The sequence below is a fragment of the Triturus cristatus genome, chromosome 7, assembly GCF_964204655.1.
Source record: "Triturus cristatus chromosome 7, aTriCri1.1, whole genome shotgun sequence".
In the NCBI taxonomy this organism is placed as follows: domain Eukaryota; kingdom Metazoa; phylum Chordata; class Amphibia; order Caudata; family Salamandridae; genus Triturus; species Triturus cristatus.
Genome location: NC_140590.1, coordinates 1,273,852,680 through 1,273,871,759, shown reverse-complemented (window position 1 = coordinate 1,273,871,759; position 19,080 = coordinate 1,273,852,680). Strand labels below are relative to the sequence as shown.

The 19,080-nt window shown below is 47.1% G+C and overlaps 1 protein-coding gene across 4 annotated transcripts in view; it reads right to left on the bottom strand.

The window, feature by feature from the left end:
* Positions 1 to 19,080, bottom strand: part of TAOK2 (TAO kinase 2) — an 867,950-nt gene that overhangs the window by 227,795 nt on the left and 621,075 nt on the right. For all 4 annotated transcript variants that reach the window (XM_085618801.1, XM_085618799.1, XM_085618802.1 and 1 more), the window contains exon 16: positions 13,980 to 14,108. In XM_085618801.1, the coding sequence (XP_085474927.1) occupies positions 13,980 to 14,108 (129 nt within the window). The remainder of the gene's footprint in view (positions 1 to 13,979; positions 14,109 to 19,080) is intronic.

The window sequence follows — 19,080 nt, the reverse complement described above, 5'->3', positions numbered from 1 at the left end:
GGCAAACGTTTTATAAACGAGTGCAGTATAACTATCCGGCCCGGGAGCCTTGTGGAGCTTCAGGGCTTTAATGGCCGCAACTACCTCGTCTTCTGTGATAGGAGCCGTGAGAATGGCATTCCATTCCTCCGATACCTGGGGTATGGGTAGAGTCCGTAGATAATCTCGTTGAGCGACTCGATCTAAAAAATCCCCTGTATAAAGATCTTTATGAAAAGTACCAAAAAGGTCAGCTTTCCCCCCGTCATTGTATGTAATTTCCCCCGTTGACTCCTCAATGCCACCTATATATTCTCTCTCCCGTTTATCTCTCAATTGTATGGCAAGATGTTTACCAATTGTATTGCCCTGGGTGTAGGCCAGGTGACGCAACTTGAGGAGTGTAAATTCCACCCGATTATGATAGATAGCCCTGAGTTTGCCCCGAAGTGCCGTGAGGTTACGTAGAGTTTGTCGTGTGGGGTTGTGTTTGGGAGAACGCTCAATGGCAAGCAACTAATTTTCTAATTGTTCCCGCTCTTTAGCCCTTTGTCTATTCAATACCGCATTAAAGGGCAATACATTCCCCCGCTTGACAACTTTAAAAGTATCCCAGGTATTAGGTTCTGAAGTATCTTCTGGCCGGTTAGTCTCAAAAAAATTAGTGATAGGGACTCCTGCACTAAATTACGGGAAACTATCTCGAATTAGCGATGGGGGAAAGTACCACCTGGAGTGGTTTGGGGAATGTCCAGACCAACTAAGGCTAAGGGACAGCAGGCTGTGGTCAGACACAGCCAGGGGGAAAATCTTGGCATCCTGTAGAGCCCCCTGTAGAGGTTGACTGATAAAGATATAATCAAGGCACGAGTAAGTGTTGTGAACATGGGAATAAAAAGTGTAATCTCGCATCTGCGGAAATAGAGTGCGCCAGGTGTCTAGAAGCCCCAAGTCGTGAAAGCGTTGTTGTGTGGCTTCCGAAAAAGTGCCCAGTTCCGAGCGTTGTGTGTGTGAGCTGTCTAAATCTTTTTGCCAGATCAAATTTAAATTAGTGGACCGTCCGCAAAGTCTGACAATTTCCCCAGAAATGTATGTAAAAAGGGCACCTGCCCAGTATTGGGAGCGTATACCACGGCCAAGGTGCAGAGTTTCCCTCGTAGGTGCCCTTTAATCATGAGCCAACGACCGTCCGTATACCTCTGGACCCCCAGTGGTTAAAATTGGGTGGAAGAGCGACATAGGATAGCCACCCCTCTATGTTTCGTATGGGCTGAGGACCTGTATATTAGTGGAAAATGTTTGTGTTAAAGGCACGTATCCTCAGCTCTGGTAAGGTGGGTCTCCTGTAAAGCCACAATGTCAAGGTGATGATCCACAATATATTTCCACACCCTGTGATGCTTTGGGGGGGGGGGGGGGGGGGGGGGGGGGAATTAAACCCCTTAACGTTCCAAATACCAATAACAATCGGCATCATGACAGAAAATAAGCACTACTATTCAGCCATATTCCCTCCCGCCCTTCAGGAACCCAATTCGCCGACCCAATCTTTGAAGCCATGTAACATCCGTGTCCACCTCTGGCAATAACCCAATAGTCATACATCGTCACAGACCCATTTGTTAAAAAGCCGCCACCACCACACACCCGCACCCACCCCACAACCCCTAAACAAAAGAGAACAAATGTAACTGGATAAACTGTACAAACATTATTGACGTTCCCACCGCAGGGGGCGGAAAGGCCCCGCAGGAACCAGGGGGGACAACAGGTCCGAGGACCCCCGTCCACGCCCGTCCCAGTGCAAAAAACAGTATCAAAAGCATATTTGTGCGGTTAACTGAAAAGCTCAAAGAGAGTACCTCATTACAAGGCAGTGTCCCAGTACGCGCCGCATTAAAGGCGCTGTAGACATGAAGAACATCGAAGACAGCCCAGTGAATGTCATAACATACCTTAAGTCAGTGCTAACCTGTCATGTCGTTGAGGACAGACTGTTAGAAAAGAGGCAGCAACAGGGTGTGAGAAAGTGCCATCTTTCTTGCATGGTATGCCCCCACTTTTTGCTGAATTGCTGAATGTACTTGCATGGTATGCTTTGAGTGTGCCCTGGACTCCTGCCAATCAGGTGCCCAGGGCCTATGTTCCTTCCCTAAAACAAACAAAACCCAAATTGGCAAACCCTGGCCACATGTCAGCCCCTGGTAAATGGTACCCTAGGTAACCAGGGTCTTGTGACCAGGGAAGGCCCCTAAGAGCTGCAGCACTCATTGTGCTACACTTAGGGGCCCTGTAACCTTACACACACACACACACTGCCTTTGCAGGCTGGGTGTCTGGGTGCAAGACAAAAACAAAGTCTACATGACACATCCCTGTGTGCCATGCCCATCACCTACACTGCCATGGCATACATCCGCCACCCCTCTAGCTGGGTGCCTTATGCCAATGGTGTGGGCACAGGAGCAGGAGCCCTGTGACCCTACAGTTCCCAGGTCCATTCCTGAGCACTGTAAGTGCAGTGCTGCCATTTAGGAGTACATGGTGCTGAGAGCTCGTCAAACACGAACTCCACAGCACCATAATGGCAACACTGAAGACTGAGAAGTTTGGTATCAAACTTCTCAGCACATTAAACCCACACTGATGGCAGTGTGGGATTTAATGTACCAAGCACCCCAGAGGGCATCTTAGAGATGCCCCCTGAAACCTAACCTACAATCCACGTCTGCTCTGAGGCTGCTTAGGCTGCCACACAGCAGACATGTTGCTGGACCCCTGGGTGGGAGAGCCCCTGCTCTCCTGGGCCTGCAACAATGCACATCCTGGGCAAGGTGCTAAATCTCCTCTCCCAGGATGGGCAGGGGGAAGCTACAAAGGCATGCCACCTCTGTGAGCTTCTCCAGGCCACTGCAACCCCCCACTCTGGCGGGAAGCTTGGCCGGAAACCCCAAATAAGGACAGGGTATGTGCCAGCCTGCCAACCCCACCCCTCAGGCGGGGGAGGCGAGGTGAAGCACATCTCCGGGCTCTCGCCATCTTGAAGATGGGAAGCCCTACCCTATCAGGACTAGGCTACTGCCCCCCTCCCACAGGAGAGAGGCAGGATAGGGGGTGTACCCACCCCAGGACAGGGACCCATTGGTCCCTGCCCTTCACCTACCTGTAACACCCCTAAATCTAGTATTTAGGGGCACCCTGAACCTTCCTTCCCCAGATTCCAAAATACAAAGAGCAAGAAGAAAGAAGACCTGCCCTGCAGCTGCTAAGAAGAGGAAGACACCAACTGCTTTTGCCCCAGCCCTACCGGCCTGTCGACCCTCGAACCTGCTCCTGCTCCAACCCGGCATCTCGTGGCCAGCAACCTCACAAACCCCGGAGGACCTGGCTACCTTTTGGCTCTAAGCCCCTGGGACTCCCATGAGTAGAGGCTCTACTCAAAACCTACCTCTAATCCCAGGCAGCAGCCCGGAACCGCGAACCCAGCACACTCTGCACCAGCCAAGCCTGGCCAGTGCCGGAGTGAACAAAGACCACGAGGACGACCCCACGGCAATTGTGACCCCGAGTCCGGCACCCAAGGACCTCCCTCGACACTCCTGAAGAAGCCTGCAGCCTCAGAACAAGGTGCCCCCCGTACCGCAATCAACAGAGGGTAAGATTTCCCGACACCAAAAGGCACCCCTGCACGCGGCGCCCCGCGGCCCCCTGTGACCAATCTCGGGGTACCTACCTATCCTCCAACTACCCAACTTACCTCTCGAAGTGGTAGTGGCACCTGAAGAATCCTCGTCCCCGAGCTTGCAGTCTTTTTTCTAAACCGAAGATTTCCCATTGAAATCAATTGAGCGCCCGAAGGCTCAAAAGCACCCTGCACCCAGCCGCCCGAGTGGCCCTGGCAGTGCAACCTCTACACCTACCTACTTCCCCACTTGCCCTGAGTAAGTGACCAGGAGCCCAGCTCCCACAGCCGCGTGGCTTGCCAGACAGCAGCCACCAACCAAGGCCCCCCTATCCCTCATAGGATAACATTGGGCCTAACTCTCTCTGCACCCGGCCGCCCTAGAGTCGCTGAGGGTGAACCAACTGTACCTACCTGACCCTGGGGGACCCATGAGTCTATGTCCAGAACCTCAACTTTGCCAGTCGAGTATTTACCCTTAAACCGATCACTCTATTTTCCTCATAGGGTAACATTGACTGGCTTTTTCCTGAAATTTCTTCTAAGTGTGGGCTTTTCAAATCTTAAAATATTAACCAAAAATCAGCCGAGTAACCAAAACGAAATTACTCACCTGCTCTTAGGTGGGCTCCCAGTGCTGGATCTTGGTGCCCAGCACTGACTCTGAAAAATACTTACAACTGTACTTACCCGTAACCCAATTTATTTCCATAGGAAATCATTGACTTTTTCTGTGAAATTTCTTCTGTCAATTTCTGCAATCTTTAAATATTCTTTAAAAATCGTATAATATCTGAAAACGTAATTACTTACCTGTTTTGGTTAAAGGTCCCAGTACTGAGTCTAGGCACCCAGTACTGGATTACAAAAGTAACGAGAACATACTGTACCTGCAACTTGAATTTTCTTCCATAGGGAGTCATAGACTGTTTTCTCTGAAATATTTTCTAAGTGTCAACTTTTAAAATAGCTAAATATTGTTTAAAAATCATCACAGTAATTAAGTCGACTTCCATCACTTGATTCAAAGTACTGACCGAGGACTGAATCGAGGACCCAGTCCTGGAATTCCAAAAGTAATCCTAAAAGTAATCTGTTGCAAATAACTTGAAATGTCCATTGAGCTCTATGCATTGTTGTGTTTAAAATAGAGTTGCATATTGCAACCACTTGTAACTGTTTACAAAAGTCAATTGCATTTTGCAAAAGTATTTATATAAAGCATCTCATTCTGAGAAAGTATATTTTAAATCCAATTGTTGGTTCTAAAATAAAACAAGCATTTATTTTTTTATATATAAACCATTGGCCTAGAGTTCAGTTATTGAGTGTGTGAGACCATTTGCTGACTGAGTGTGTACAACAAATGCTTTACACTGTCCTCTGATACTGCCTTCCTGCTCGACCAAGCTACCACTTTAGAGAGTAAGGTTATATCTAACTTTAGCCTCTGTCAAACCCTTGGGGACTGTGGACCCTGTACACCCTGTACCTATTAAGGAACAGTATATACAGAGCCACTTTCTCACAATGAGTCCAACGGAGGCAACAAGCGGCCCAGTCACCACCTCCGGCTGTGCGTTGAAAAGGCTCCCACCTGGCAAAGGGAGCTAGCACCAGACCACACACGGCTGCAGCACACGGGACAAATCAGGCATGCAAGACCTCAGTAGGTTCCCGGTGATGGTACAGGGCAGGAATGGCCAGGCGCGTCATACAGTGGATCATAGCTGCTCTCTGACAGGGAAGCCTCAAGTTGCAGCAGACATTAAATGAGGAAAGCGCGGAGGGCGGCCATTTGATGATGGGCGGCCGCCATCTTAGGATCAGGCAAGGTGGAAGTCGCTGCACCCGGCTGCCGCCGGAGAAGCGTTACCGTCAACATAAGTGCCCCACAGGTAATCGGTACCCGATATATTGCAGCGTTCCTCACTGGCCGTCCCCCGCCACTCAAAACAGAAAGATCGGACGAGATTCCGGTGATCACGGACACCGCGCCGCCATGTTGTGCGTGGCGCGGACGCCCTCCGTAGCGGCGTTGGTGAGAAAAAGAGCTCTTCACGGCGATCCAGCCATTCAAACTACCTCTGCATGTGCCTCATACCTTCCCACGTTGCAGCGCTCCTGGATGCCTAGGGCCGCATAGCTCCGCACTGATAGCGCGCGTGGACCGGGAGCCGAGACGGATTAAGTCTGATCGGCCATCTTGCCCAGCCACGCCCCCCCCTCAGATTACTTTTTACGTTACTTTCTCTACTCAGTTTGATATGCCTAGATATCACACTGGGAAATTTCCCATATTAAAGATTAGTAAATCAGTGTTCGTACATATACAGTTTAAGGTTTCATACAAACCAACTCCAAACACAATTTTCACAAGAAAGCAGTCAATGCAGTCCAATTGGAGAAAACCAGGTTATTGATTTAACAGTAAGTACTTAGTTTTGAGAGTTGGTTTTCTGGGGTTAGAACAAGGGTTTACCCAGGGTCAAGGATGCACTCTCAAAGCACCCTCAGCATCGCTAGGGCAGCTGGGGGCAAAGTAGTGAGGCCCGATGTTATACAGTGGGGGATAGGGGTCTCCGGTTGGTAGCTGCTCATGAGCAGGCCACAAGGTTGTGGGAGGAAAGCTCCTGAATTTAAGCTCAGGCAAAGGGGGATCTGATTTAGCAAACAAGGTGCACCCACAGCGGCGGCGGGGTGCAGGGTGCTGTTTTGGCATCGGTTGCCCTGTTTTTAATTGGGATTGCCGGTTTTGGTTTCTAGCATCAGACTCGGTCCATTAAGTCATCCAGGAGGAACCAACAGCTGAGCAGGTAAGTTAGAGGGCTCAGGGACATAGGTGCACCTCAGGTCCTCTTCTCCAGGGCGCAGGGTGGCCAGATCCAGGGGTGCCTTTTGAGACTGGATTTCACCTTACCAGGCCATGCACGGTGGGGGGGTGGGGGGGTTTGGGGGGAAAGGGGTAAGGTGTCTCCGTGGGTACCATGTTGGGGAGTCCTGGAAGGGTCAACCCATGGTGGACTCGGACTCTAGAGCGCAGTGGGACCTTGCTGGGACCTGTGGGCCACTTAGACGCGGTGTGACCACCTACGCCCAGTAAAGGCTTTGTTTCTGGGCTCCGGGAGCGAAGGCTTCCACCCCAGGGGTTTAGAAACATGTCTCCTGGTGGCAGGCTGGTGTTTACCAGTCAGGGAATCCACCAGAGGCAGGTCATTTTTCAGGGAGCTTCTCTAAGATGCCCTCTGAGTACATGGTATAATAAATCCCACACTGGCATCAGTGTGGGTTTATTATGCTGCGAAGTTGGCTACCAAACTTCCTAGGATTCAGTTAAGCCATATAGTGCGGTGGAGTTCGTAATGACAAACTCCCAGACCATATACTCTTTATGGCTATACTGCACTTACAATGTCTAAGAATAAACTTAGACACTGGTCTAGTGCACCCAGCTCGAGGGGTGTCTTACCTATACCATAGGCAGTGGGTTGCAGGCATGGCATACAGGTTTGTAAGCCATGTCGACTCTTCACTTTTCTCTGCACCAAAACACGCAGCCTGCAATGGCAGTGTGTGTGTTAAGGTACAGGACATTTAAGGGTGGCACAATATGTGCTGCAGCCCTTAGCGGCCTCCCCTGGGCACAGTGCCCTTGGTATCCATGGCACCTTTAAAAATGGACATACATGTGGCCACAGAGGTGCCAATTGGGGGTATACAGTTATAGTTTTGGGAAAGAACACAGGCCCTGGTAACCTGATTGGCAGGGACCAAGGGAACATCAAGTCAAAGTGGATCGGAAATCTGGCGGCGGGATTGAAGGAGTGTCTCTCCTGCAACAGAAACCCAGCTCAGTATTTTGTTTTGTTCTGAAATTAAAGGCCTTTGAAAAATGTTTTTAAAGTGAGCAGTGGACTGGACAATACATTATCGGGTCTGTTAGATGAAAGGAATATGCTACTTACCAGTATGCATCTGTTCTTGGCATGTAGAGCTGCAGATCTACACTCTGTGCATAGATCGCCATCTGGTGTTGGGACCGGATGTTTGCAGTTTGTTTTTCCTCTTGGAAAGTCTATGGAAGTCACGAGGTCAGTGACTCCTCCTTTGGATCGTATTGCGCATGGGCTTCGGCTCCATTCTCAGATTGTTTTTCGCCAGCAGGGAAAGATGGAGCGTAGTAATAACAGTGAAGATGCCCATGTGTGTGTTATCTAAATAAGATAAACTGGAACAGATACAGGTAGCCGGGGAGGCGGGTGGGCGTGTGTAGATCTGCAGCTCTACATGCCAAGAACAGATGCATACTGGTAAGTAGCATATTCTGTTCGAGGCATATGAGCTGCAGATTACACACTTGTGCATAGATTATATAGCAGTACCCACCATTAGCGGCGACCACCCGTATCTCTTGCAGTGGTCTGAAATAATGTTTTGAGTACAGCCTGGCCCATACTAGCTTGTTGCTTAGTTTGCACATCTACACAATAGTGTTTGGTGAAAGTGTGCGGTGTTGACCATGTAGCTGCTTTGCAGATATCATCTAATGGGATGAAGCCCCTATTTTACGTGTAGAATGGGCTTTAGGGGGAACGGATAGCGTTCGTTTTGCTTTATGGTAGCAAATCTGAATGCATTTGACAATCCATCTAGCTATCCCCGACTTGGAGATGGGGTTGCCCTTGTGTGGTGAAGAGAAAGAAAAAAACAGTTGTTTGGTCTTACGGAAAGGTTGTGTTCTCTCGATGTAGTAGAGTAAGGCTCGTTTGACATCTGGTGTGTGTAGAGCTCTTTCTGCAACAGTTTGTGGTTGCGAGAAGAATACTGGTAGTTCTACATATTGGTTTAGGTGAAAAGGAGAAATGACTTTAGGGAGGAATTTTGGGGTGGTACGGAGAACAACTTTGTTATGGTGCATTTGCAGAAATGGTTCTTGAATGGTAAATGCTTTTATCTCACTGACCCTTCTGAGGGAAGTGATGGCTACGAGAAAAGCGGTTTTCCAGGTTAAAAATTGGAGTTCACATTTGTGCAATGGTTCGAAGGGAGGCTCCATTAGTCTGGTGAGAACGATATTTAGCTTCCACACCAGTGAGGGTGTCACTCTGGGGGGGAATTATTCTTTTAAGGTCTTCCATGAAGGCTTTAATGGCAGGTACTTTAAAGAGTGATAGATGTTGCCTGTTTTGTAGATAAGCTGCTATAGCTGCGAGGTGTAGTCGAATGGACGTATAGGCTAGATTACACCTTTGTAGGTGGAGTAAGTAGCCTATGATGTGTTGAATAGAGACGTCTAGGGGATTGATGGTGTTGTTGTGACAATAGACAACAAAACGTTTCCACTTGGCGGCGTAGCACGCTCTAGTGGTGGGTCGTCTAGCTTCCTTGATGATGTTCATACAGTCAGGGGGAAGATTTAAATAACCGAATTCTAGGACTTCAGGAGCCAGATCGCAAGGTTGAGCTGAGCTGGGTCCGGGTGTCTGATCTCTCCATGGTTCTGGGTTAAGAGGTGTGGAGAGAGGCGTAATTTTTGGTGCGGTACTACAGATAGTTCCAGCAGTGTGGTGTACCACGGTTGTCTGGCCAAGTTGGAGCTACTAGGATTAGTGTGAGGGAGTGTTGCTGTAGTTTGCGCACCACTAGTGGAATGAGTGGGCGAGGCGGAAAAGCGTACGCAAATCTGCCTGACCAGTTCATCCATATCGCATTTCCTTTGGACAATGGGTGTGGATATCTGGCGGCGAAGCTTGGGCATTTGGTGTTTTCGTGGGTGGCGAAGAGGTCTATCTGTGGATGCCCCCACATCTGAAAGTACAGGTGTAGAACTTGTGGGTGGAGTTCCCACTCGTGGATTTGTTGTGTTTGTCTGCTGAGCAGATCTGCCTTAGTGTTTTGGACTCCTGGGACATGCAGAGCTAGGAGAAAGATTTTCTGGGGTATGGCCCATCTCCATATGCTCTGTGCTAGCTGAGAGAGCTGTGGAGAGTGTGTGCCGCCTTGTTTTGGATATAGTACATGGCTGTCACGTTGTCTGTGCGGATTAGGACTGCCTTGCCTGAAATTTGTGTTTGAAAAGATTTTAGGGCTAAGAAGATTGCTAGTAACTCCAGATGGTGGATGTGGAGTAACTTTTGTTGAGGTGTCCATGTGCCCTGCACGGTGAGATGTAATAGATGAGCTCCCCAGCCGGAGAGCGATGCGTCTGTGGTTAGTACTATCTGGGGAACCGGGTCCAGGAACAGTCGACCGACCTGTGGAAAGGTTCGTGGTGGTCCACCACTGCAGAGAGCGATGGGTGCGACCGTCTACCAACACCAGATCTGTTAATTGACCCTGGGCCTGGTTCCATTGGCGCGCTAAGCACTCTTGGAGAGGACGCATCTGGAGTCTTGCGTGAGGTACTATGAAGATGCAAGAGGCCATCATCCCTATTAGTTGCATAAACACCCGAGCTGGAAGGGAGTGTTGTGCTATGAATTTTGCACGTTGAGCCTGAATGCTTGCAATCTTGGCAGGGTTGGGGTAGGCGAGCGCTTTTGAGGTGTCTATAGTGGCACCTAGATATTGTTTTATGTGGGATGGTTGTAGATGGGACTTTTCGTGGTTTACCGTGAAGCCTAGCTGGTGAAGTAGCTGGATCGTGGTGTGTGTGTGTGTGTGTTGTACACACTGATTGTATGAACTGGCTTTTATCAACCAGTCATCTAGGTATGGGAAGACATGAATGTGCTGTCTTCGCAGATATGCTGCCACCACTGCGAGGCACTTAGTGAATATTCGTGGTGCGGTTGTGACTCCGAACGGGAGCACTTTGAATTGGTAGTGTTGGCCGTCCACTACAAATCTAAGGTACTTCCTGTGAGCGTTGTGCACTGGGATGTGGAAATAAGTGTCTTTTAGGTCCAAAGTCGTGAGGAAGTCGTTTTGGGAAAGTAGCGGAAGTACCTGCTGAAGCGTCACCATATGAAAATGGTCTGAGTGTATGTATTTGTTTAGGGGCCGAAGGTCTAGGATGGGCCGTAGAGTCTCTTCCCTTTTTGGTATGAGAAAATATAGGGAGTAGACCCCCATATTTTGTTGGTTGGTAGGAACGTGTTCAATTGCCTTTTTGTCTAGGAGGGAGATTACCTCCTGCTTGAGTAGCAGTAGATGTTCTGGTGACATTGGGCGTTGTCTGGGTGGAATGTTTGGGGGGGTAGATATTAGTTCTAGGCAGTAGCCTGACCAAATTATTTGTGTTACCCATTTGTCCGAGGTGATGGTAGTCCAGACCGGAAGGAAATGTTGGAGTCTGCCCCCGACCGGAGTGGGATGGTCTGGGGGAAGTGGAGGGAAGTCATTGGGTAGGCGCGGTGGCAGAGCGGGAGGTGTTTGTTTTGCCTCTGCCTTTGTTATTGTTGCCCCTGTAGCCGCCCCTTTGGTAACCCCCTGTAAAGGTGGACTGAGTAGGGGATTTGTATGAAGTGGAAGCGGTGTCTGAGGAGTAGCCTCTGGATGTGCTCCGAAAGGAAGAGCGGCGAAAGGAGCGTCTGGGAGGGTGAGATTGTAAGGCTCCCATGGATTTTGCCGTGTTAGTGTCCTTTTTCTTTTTCTCTAGGGCGTCATCCACTTTTGGGCCAAACAAATGTTCCTGGTCAAAGGGATGGTTGAGGATGAAGGCTTGTACCTCCGGTTTAAAACCGGATATCCTTAGCCAGGCATGGCGACGGAGGAGGACACTAGTATTGATGGCCCTAGAGGCTGTGTCTGCTGCATCTAAGGCACAACGTATGGAGGTATTAGTAATTGTTTTGCCCTCCTGAATTAGCTCATTGGCCCTAGCTTTGTATTTATCAGGGAGATGGTGCATTATGGCTTCTAACTCGTCATAATGGGCCCGGTCATACCTCGCTAGTAGTGCTTGTGTATTGGCGATACGCCATATATTGGCCGCTTGAGATGCAGTACGCTTGCCTGATGCGTCCAAGAGTTTAGTCTGTTTGTCAGGTGGTGGTGCGTCGCCTGACGCCTGTGAGTTGGCCCTTTTCCGTGCTGTGGATACTACCAGGGAATCTAGTGGCGCTGGCCCTCTGATGTAGGAGGGATCTGTTGGGGCGGCTTTATACTTCTTTTCAATGCGCGGGTTAATGACCCTGGCCCTGACTGGGTCCTTATAGATCTCCGGCGCATGTTTTATAACACCTTTACGCATAGGCAATATGGAGGTGGTTCTATGTGTGGTGTCTAATTTATCTAGGAGGAAATCCTCCTCTACTGGGTCGGTATGTAAATCTACCCCATGGTAGTGTGCCGCCCTTTGCAGCAAATGGTTGAACCCCAAGGAGTCTTCTGGTGGAGAAGGTCTGGAAGGGTAAAGATCGTCTTGTGGGACGTTAGGGATATCAGGGACATTATAATCGTCCCATGGGTCTGGGGATCCTGTGGGAGTGGGGTCCCCTGTAGGTATATCTTGGGGCACATCCCCTATGTCATCATATGGATCCCCTTGATCATCATCATCATCCGGGGATGGGTTCGGGGAATGATGAGGTGGGGGTGGAGGAGGTGGGGAAGGTAGTCTGAAAGGGGAGGTAGCAGAGTTCTTCCTTTTTGGAGGTGGAGGCGGAGCAGGTTTCTCTAACTGTCTCTTTTTGATAGAGAGCATCAAATGTCCAGTTTGGGGATCCTTAGTTAGTGTTTTTTGTAAGGGATCCGGTGCGAATAGTTCTGGAGAGGTTGGTTGGTGCGTCGGCGCCGAAGGCGTCGGGGCCGTTGGTTTCTCCGGTTTGTCGGTGCTGGTTCGTTGTTTGGAACCATGCTTGGAAAGCTCCGATTGTTTAGTAGGCGCCGAGATGGATTTCGGCTTCGAAGTGTCGGTGGCCTTGTGGGCTTTTGTCGGTACCGAAGATGGGGTCGGTGCCGAGGAGCTGGGTCTCGACTCAGAGTGTTTCGGTGTGGGGCTCGGTGCCGAGATGGAGGCCGGTTTCTTTTTCGGTGCCGAAGAGTGTTTATCGGCTCCGACGGTGGGCTGGCTCGAGCCCGAGCCGCCCGAAGGCTTAATTGGCTTCTTTACCGGTCCCAAAGGTGCGGTGTGGGAAGCAGTGTCTTTGGTCTTGCTTAGGCCCGAAGGCGTGACCGAAGCCTTTTTCGGTGCCGGTGAGGGTGTTGGGGGGGGGGGGGGGGGGGTAGAGTAGAGTAGTACTCACGACCCTCTGTGCCAGAGTGATGTCCTCCACATCTGAATCGCCGGCTTCAGATGGCCTGCTGACGAGTCCCTCGTCGGTGTGTTGTTCTAGAGCGTCGACGCCTTCCCCGAACATGTCGTTCGGGATCGCCGTCGAGGAGTGTGCCATGGTTCTTCTGGCTCTTCGGTCCCGAATCGTTTTCTTGGACCGGAAGGATTTACACGCCGGACAGTCTCGAGCCTCGTGTTCAGGGGAGAGGCAGAGATTGCACACCTCGTGGAGATCAGTGTGGGGGGAATTTGGACCCACATCGAGGGCACTTTTTAAATGGAGTTCTTTCCAATAGCCAGGACCGGAGCTTGGGTAGTCCCGAAGGCCGCCGTCGACGACTGGAACCGAAGGTGTTGCCGATGAGAGGCGCATCGAGCGGGGAGATCGCGATCGAAACAAAACCGCGAATTGGGGTGAGGATTGCGCGTCGATCGTCGAACTGGAAGCTGTTCGGAACCGGAGCGCGAAGATTACATCCGAGCCCGATGGCAGAAAAAAAACAATATGAGGATGGAGCAGAAGCCCATGCGCAATACGATCCAAAGGAGTAGTCACCGACCTTGTGACTTCCAAAGACTTTCCAAGAGGAAAAACAAACTGCAAACATCCGGGCCCAACACCAGATGACGATCTATGCACAAGTGTGTAATCTGCAGCTCATATGCCTCGAACACTGAGTCATAAGCTCTTTCCCCCCCAGTCACTTCCGGATAAGACTTTGACAGCTCGCGCTCATTATTCAGACTGTCGAGTGCATTAAGTATATACCTGTTTGAAGAACCCTATTAAGGACATTAGTGGAAAACTATCTCACCCACCACATGGTAGAACCAAGAAGCCCCTGTCTGCCCTGAAACCTCCAACCCCCTGAATGGTGTCTGGCAACCTTTGAAACATTTTCCACTCAGTGGTCGGATCTTTCACAGGTAACGAACTAAATAATCTGTATTAAAAAGGACTACAAAAAACTACATAGACGCCTTTGACCTATTATTCCAAAAGGAAAAAACAGACTAAGTTGTTTATAACAGCACTAAAAGTCTTATCAAGTAGACCGCTTGTTTTAATGTAGTTAGCACAGATTCTTTCTGGATACTTACTAGAGAAGCAGTTCGGATTGTAGCAAAGTGGTCCCGGTTACGACAGTAGGCTCTCCGTCTGGCTGCAGTAGACGACTGCTGAGGTTCCACCTCAGGCTGGTAAGGGTCATCATAGAGATTGTCATGCTCCTGAAAAGGGAGAGCGAGAAAACGGACATAAGACATTTGAGCACCATTGTGCCATGAATAATAGGGAAGGCAAAAGGAAAGAGGTACAGGAAATGTGAGAATTGAAATGAAGCCTTCTGTATAATTTCTACATAAATTACTTTAAGTCCCTAAATCCAAAGTAAACCACCCCCAAGAATCAGTATGCAGTACCCCCTGCCTGAGGAAACTCACTTAGCAAAGGGTATATTGGGTAATAATGACATTTCTGCAAATGATATTGCATTTGTATTTATATAAAACATTAATATTAGCAGCAAAGAGTGTAGATTAAAGGGAAACTAAGTGACACAACCACATCAGTTACCAAGTCTGTTTGTCACATGTGGAGATGAAGCACAGGTTTTCCCTAGTTTCAGTATTATTGACAATCACAAAATACCACTAGAGGACTCAAACTAACAATAGAGAACATCCCAACAGACCAATTCTCAAACGGAATCTAGCTATAGCTACTTTAGACAGTCCAAACTTCTACATTCTAGCAGTGGTTCCCAAACCTTTGAGAACCACCACAACTCAATTTTTAGAACGACCAGCATTTTTTTAATGTAATTAAAGCACAGCGTGGTAGCGCACTGTCATTTACAGACAGCACATTTTCCATTGAAATGGCTCCTAAGCTTCCATAGACATACAGTTTTACTGATAAAGCTATACTGCACACGTGTGGAAATTGGATTTCAGTGAATATTTATCATTTGTGTACAACCATGTCAAGTTTCTTAATTTGATTTTTTATTTATAAACTTTTATATAGCGCAAACACGACCCACAAGGGTATTAGAGTGCTTTACAATACACAGTTATTAAACATTAGATGATTGGGGTAATATACATACATTCGAAATTCGCCATTTAATACAAAAGAGGTAGACAGTGGTATATGGATAGCAGAGGTGACAAGTGGTCATTAAAGAGGTTAAAGTCTTAGGATGGGAATTTGTTCACTAGAAGCATGTTTACTTCTTTTTTGAATGAGGAGAAGGAGGAGATTCTGCGTACATCTGGAGGTAGAGAGTTCAAAATTTTCGGCGCAATCACCGAGAATGCTCTGCAGACAGTTCTTTTTTTATTGAAGGATTGTGGTTTCAGTAGTAGTAAACTCGCACTTCGCGATAGTCTGCATCCTCCCGACCGCTCAAGCTTTTGTGCTAGGTAACTGGGGGTATTGCTATGCAGGGCATTATGGGTCATGAAGGCAATCTCAAGTTGTATTCTTGCCTCGTAGGGTAGCCAATTCAGAACTTTCAAGGTTGGAGAAATGTGGTTATTTTGTTTTAGCTCCTGAGATCAGTCTGTCCACCGTGTTCAGAGATGCCCTCAACGAGGCCAGCTTGTATTTGGGAAGACCGCATAAAGTGGTGCTTCCATACTCCAATCTTGGTAAAACTAGGGCTTGAACCGCCATTTTTAGGTCGGTCTGTGGGAGGAAGGGTTTCAGTTTCCTTAGGATGCTCATCTGATGATTAGCTCCCTTGGTTGCATTATTGATTTGCGCTTACATATTCAAGTGTTTGTCTAGGGTGACGCCCAAGGATTTCGCTGAGTCAATGATGTGGGGAGCGCAGTCAAAGGAAGTTAGATGCTTCTGCCATAAATCTATCTTGGGTGTGTGATTGAGGGGGAGGGGGGGGGGGGAGGGTGGAGAGAGAGAGATGAGAAGGAATTCAGCTTTTTAGTGTTGAGCATGAGGTGGTTGTCAGTGAGCCAACTTTGAGTATTATGAAGGTTAGCATGAAGGGATATGAAGTCATCTGACGAGGAGATTTTCATATACAGTTGTGTGTCGTCCGCATACAAGTGATATAGAATGTTCGCAGAGTTTAGTGCGTTTACCAGGGGTTCCATGAGTAGGTTAAAAAGAATGGGTGAAAGTGCTGAGACCTGAGGAACCCCTATGGTGACCGTGAAGGGTTGCAAAAGTGATTGTTTCATCTTGATTCTTTGGGTTCGGTTATTTAGGAAGGAGGTGAACCATTGTAACACTGGGCCAGTTAGGCCCATACTTCGTTCCAGTAGAGTCAATAGATTGTCGTGCTTAACTGTGTCGAAAGAGGAGGATAAATCGAGAAGTATCAGTAGACATGACTCGTTATGGTCTAGCATTTTCAGTATGTCATTCATTATATGGGTAAGTGCAGATTCAGCGCTGTGACCTTGGCGGAAGCCGGATGGATGTTTGCCTAGGAGGTTGTTCTTCTCGGTGTGGTTGCATAACTGAATTTGTACAAATTTTTCTAGCAGTTTCCCCGAAGTGGAGATGTTGGATATAGGGTGGTAGTTGAGATCTGAGGAGAGGGAGTTGGCTTTCTTTAATATAGGCATGACCTGCCCTACTTTAAGACAGTCAGGAATGGAACCTTGTTTCAGAGAGGCGTTTAGAATCTTTGCCCATAAGGGCAGAATAGCAGTCTTTATCGTTTTTAATAGAGAGGGGGTTAATTGATCCTATTAAAATATTTGTTTCCATCACTCTTCAAAGCTACAAACAAAACGTTCTTGGTTTTTGCTTTCCTAGCTGCTAAATGTGTACAGTTCATTTACAGGTATTTACATTTTGTTGTGTTACAAATATAATTAAATCGTAGCCCCTTTCCTTTCACACAGTTGTACTCCATCAAGATTGACAGATAATTCCCTTTACTTTTCTTTTGTCTCACTACAAAGTGAGAGGAATTTGTAAACACAAGTCCGAATTTTAAAAATGCAGCAGTTTGTCAGAAAACATAGCCTGACGTTTGACCTCTATCTTTGAAGTGCAGCAAATGTGACAAGACAAACACAGAATTAAAAGGCATCTTTATTTAGTAGTTGACCATTAACCCACCAAAAATCAGCTCACCACAGTTTGGTAAACACTGTTATAGTAGTCGCTTTAGCAAGAGATAAAGGTGAAATTAAATTTAAGGATTAAAACACTGAATGTGTCTAATCAAGTAGTAAGAGCAGAAATATAAGGTTAAAAAAATCTCATAAGAAACATTAAACTTGAAAGTGATCCATAGGCAACCCTGTTCTCGAATTAATATAGTGCATGTAACTTATCAAAGTGACTCCTAGTATTCGTCGGGCATGATCCTTGAGGCCGAATAAGAAGCCTAGTCAATTGATCAAAGTCATAAAACATATGCGGCACAGAAAAAACGTAATGGAGTACAGCAACAAGTTCCTGAATCGCCTACACACTTCCAGTTTTCCATGTTTGTCCTTTTGTGCTTAGTTATGCCTAGGTAACAAATAGAGTGGAACTGAGTAGAAAAGAGAACTAATGACTAGAAGCACAATGGTCATTGTACTATAGTGCTTTTGTGGTAAGCAGTGCGCTCTTTAACAGAATTGTATTAGTCATATCCAGAACTGTGTATTTACGATCTAGAACATAGAACTGCTTGATGTATTAGCATTCCTCTTTAGTCAGTTCTGTCTGGAGACCGTTTGTGCTGGGTGTGCCTGCTGCGCAGCGGCTGGTAATAAAGGATCATACTTAATTCACAATATTGGTCTGTTGTCAACTGAAGATACTACAACCATCCTTCAGTCCTACATCAAATCAGTTTTACTCTAGAAATAAGAGCAAAGTGTAAAGCATTTAAATAGTGCGAAAGGGAGGTAGCTGGTCTAGCATACAATGGTCAAGTTTCGTATTTGTTCTGCATGCAACTTCCAAATAAACGATTTTATAGAGCACATGTTCTGTGAGTGGCTGCCTGGAGTTAAAGGTCAAAATACCGAAAAAAATCCAAATTGGCCGACATTATTTACACAGATGTATTCAGAGTTGGGAGGGGCTTTTTACTAATATTCCAAGATGAAGGCGATGGAGACTTTTCATGTGATACTGCAGCAATTTGTGGTTACTGGACACAATCTTGAGTAGTGTTGTTTATCACTGGTGTCCCAGAGCCAGAACATGGGCCCCCTTCAACTGGATACTAAAGTTACTTCCATATAGACACTTGACTCTTTATGTGAATCGGGCAAACAGTCAAGTCTAAATCCAAGATGTGGAGGGGGTAGACATTCAGAATCAATGTGGTACAACAAATAGCACAACGTACACTCTGTGCTTTAATTAAAAAAAAATGAAAAATACTTTCTTTAGCCTGCACTTCAATAGTTAGGTTACAATGGAAACAAGGAAATCAGAAGGAGCAAAGATATGCCACCCTCACAAGAGTTAATGTAGTGGCTTAGTTCTGGCCGCGAGATTTCTGTTAACATTTGGCCAATAACCAATGTTATTCTTGTGTGGTTTGGTTCAGGTGGATTTGGGTTTAAAAGGCAGGCAAGGGATTAAGATGAGAACACTCAGGACCTCACTCTGTACCTTGGGTATTTATTTGATTATTTCATATAGCACTACCACCGTTAGTTGTTGCCTTAGGGTACTACTCTGATACCAAGGAGTGAAATAAAATATGTCAGTCATAAAACAAAAGTATAAACAGTTCAGGGCCAGAAGAAACAATGTCATTCCAAAAATACAAAGTCCCAAAAACACACCACCAAAGCACATAGGATTCCAAGGTCTATGTACATAGATTTTGAATTAAAGCAAATCTTTATGATGAAGGGTTTTACCGTGTCATATTATTGACGGACTTACACTTTATTAATCATCCTATAAATACACAGGTTGTTTAGTTACCCTTTCAGATGTAATTCCATCTCTTATAATAAATTACTTACCTGTAACAATAGTTTTGCTGCTTGACATGCTACGCAATATTGTACGATTTAGTGATGGGGCCCGGAACTGTCAGCTCTTTTTTCTCTCTTGGGTATCGACAAGAGATGGATAACTGCCCGTCCCCAAAACGCTGAACATAAGTCCACAATGCTACAGTACATAGTCACCATCTCTATATTATTTTTCGTGATTTTTGTTTTGTATTGTGCAGCTTTGTGTGTTCTGCTTTTTTTGTGCTTA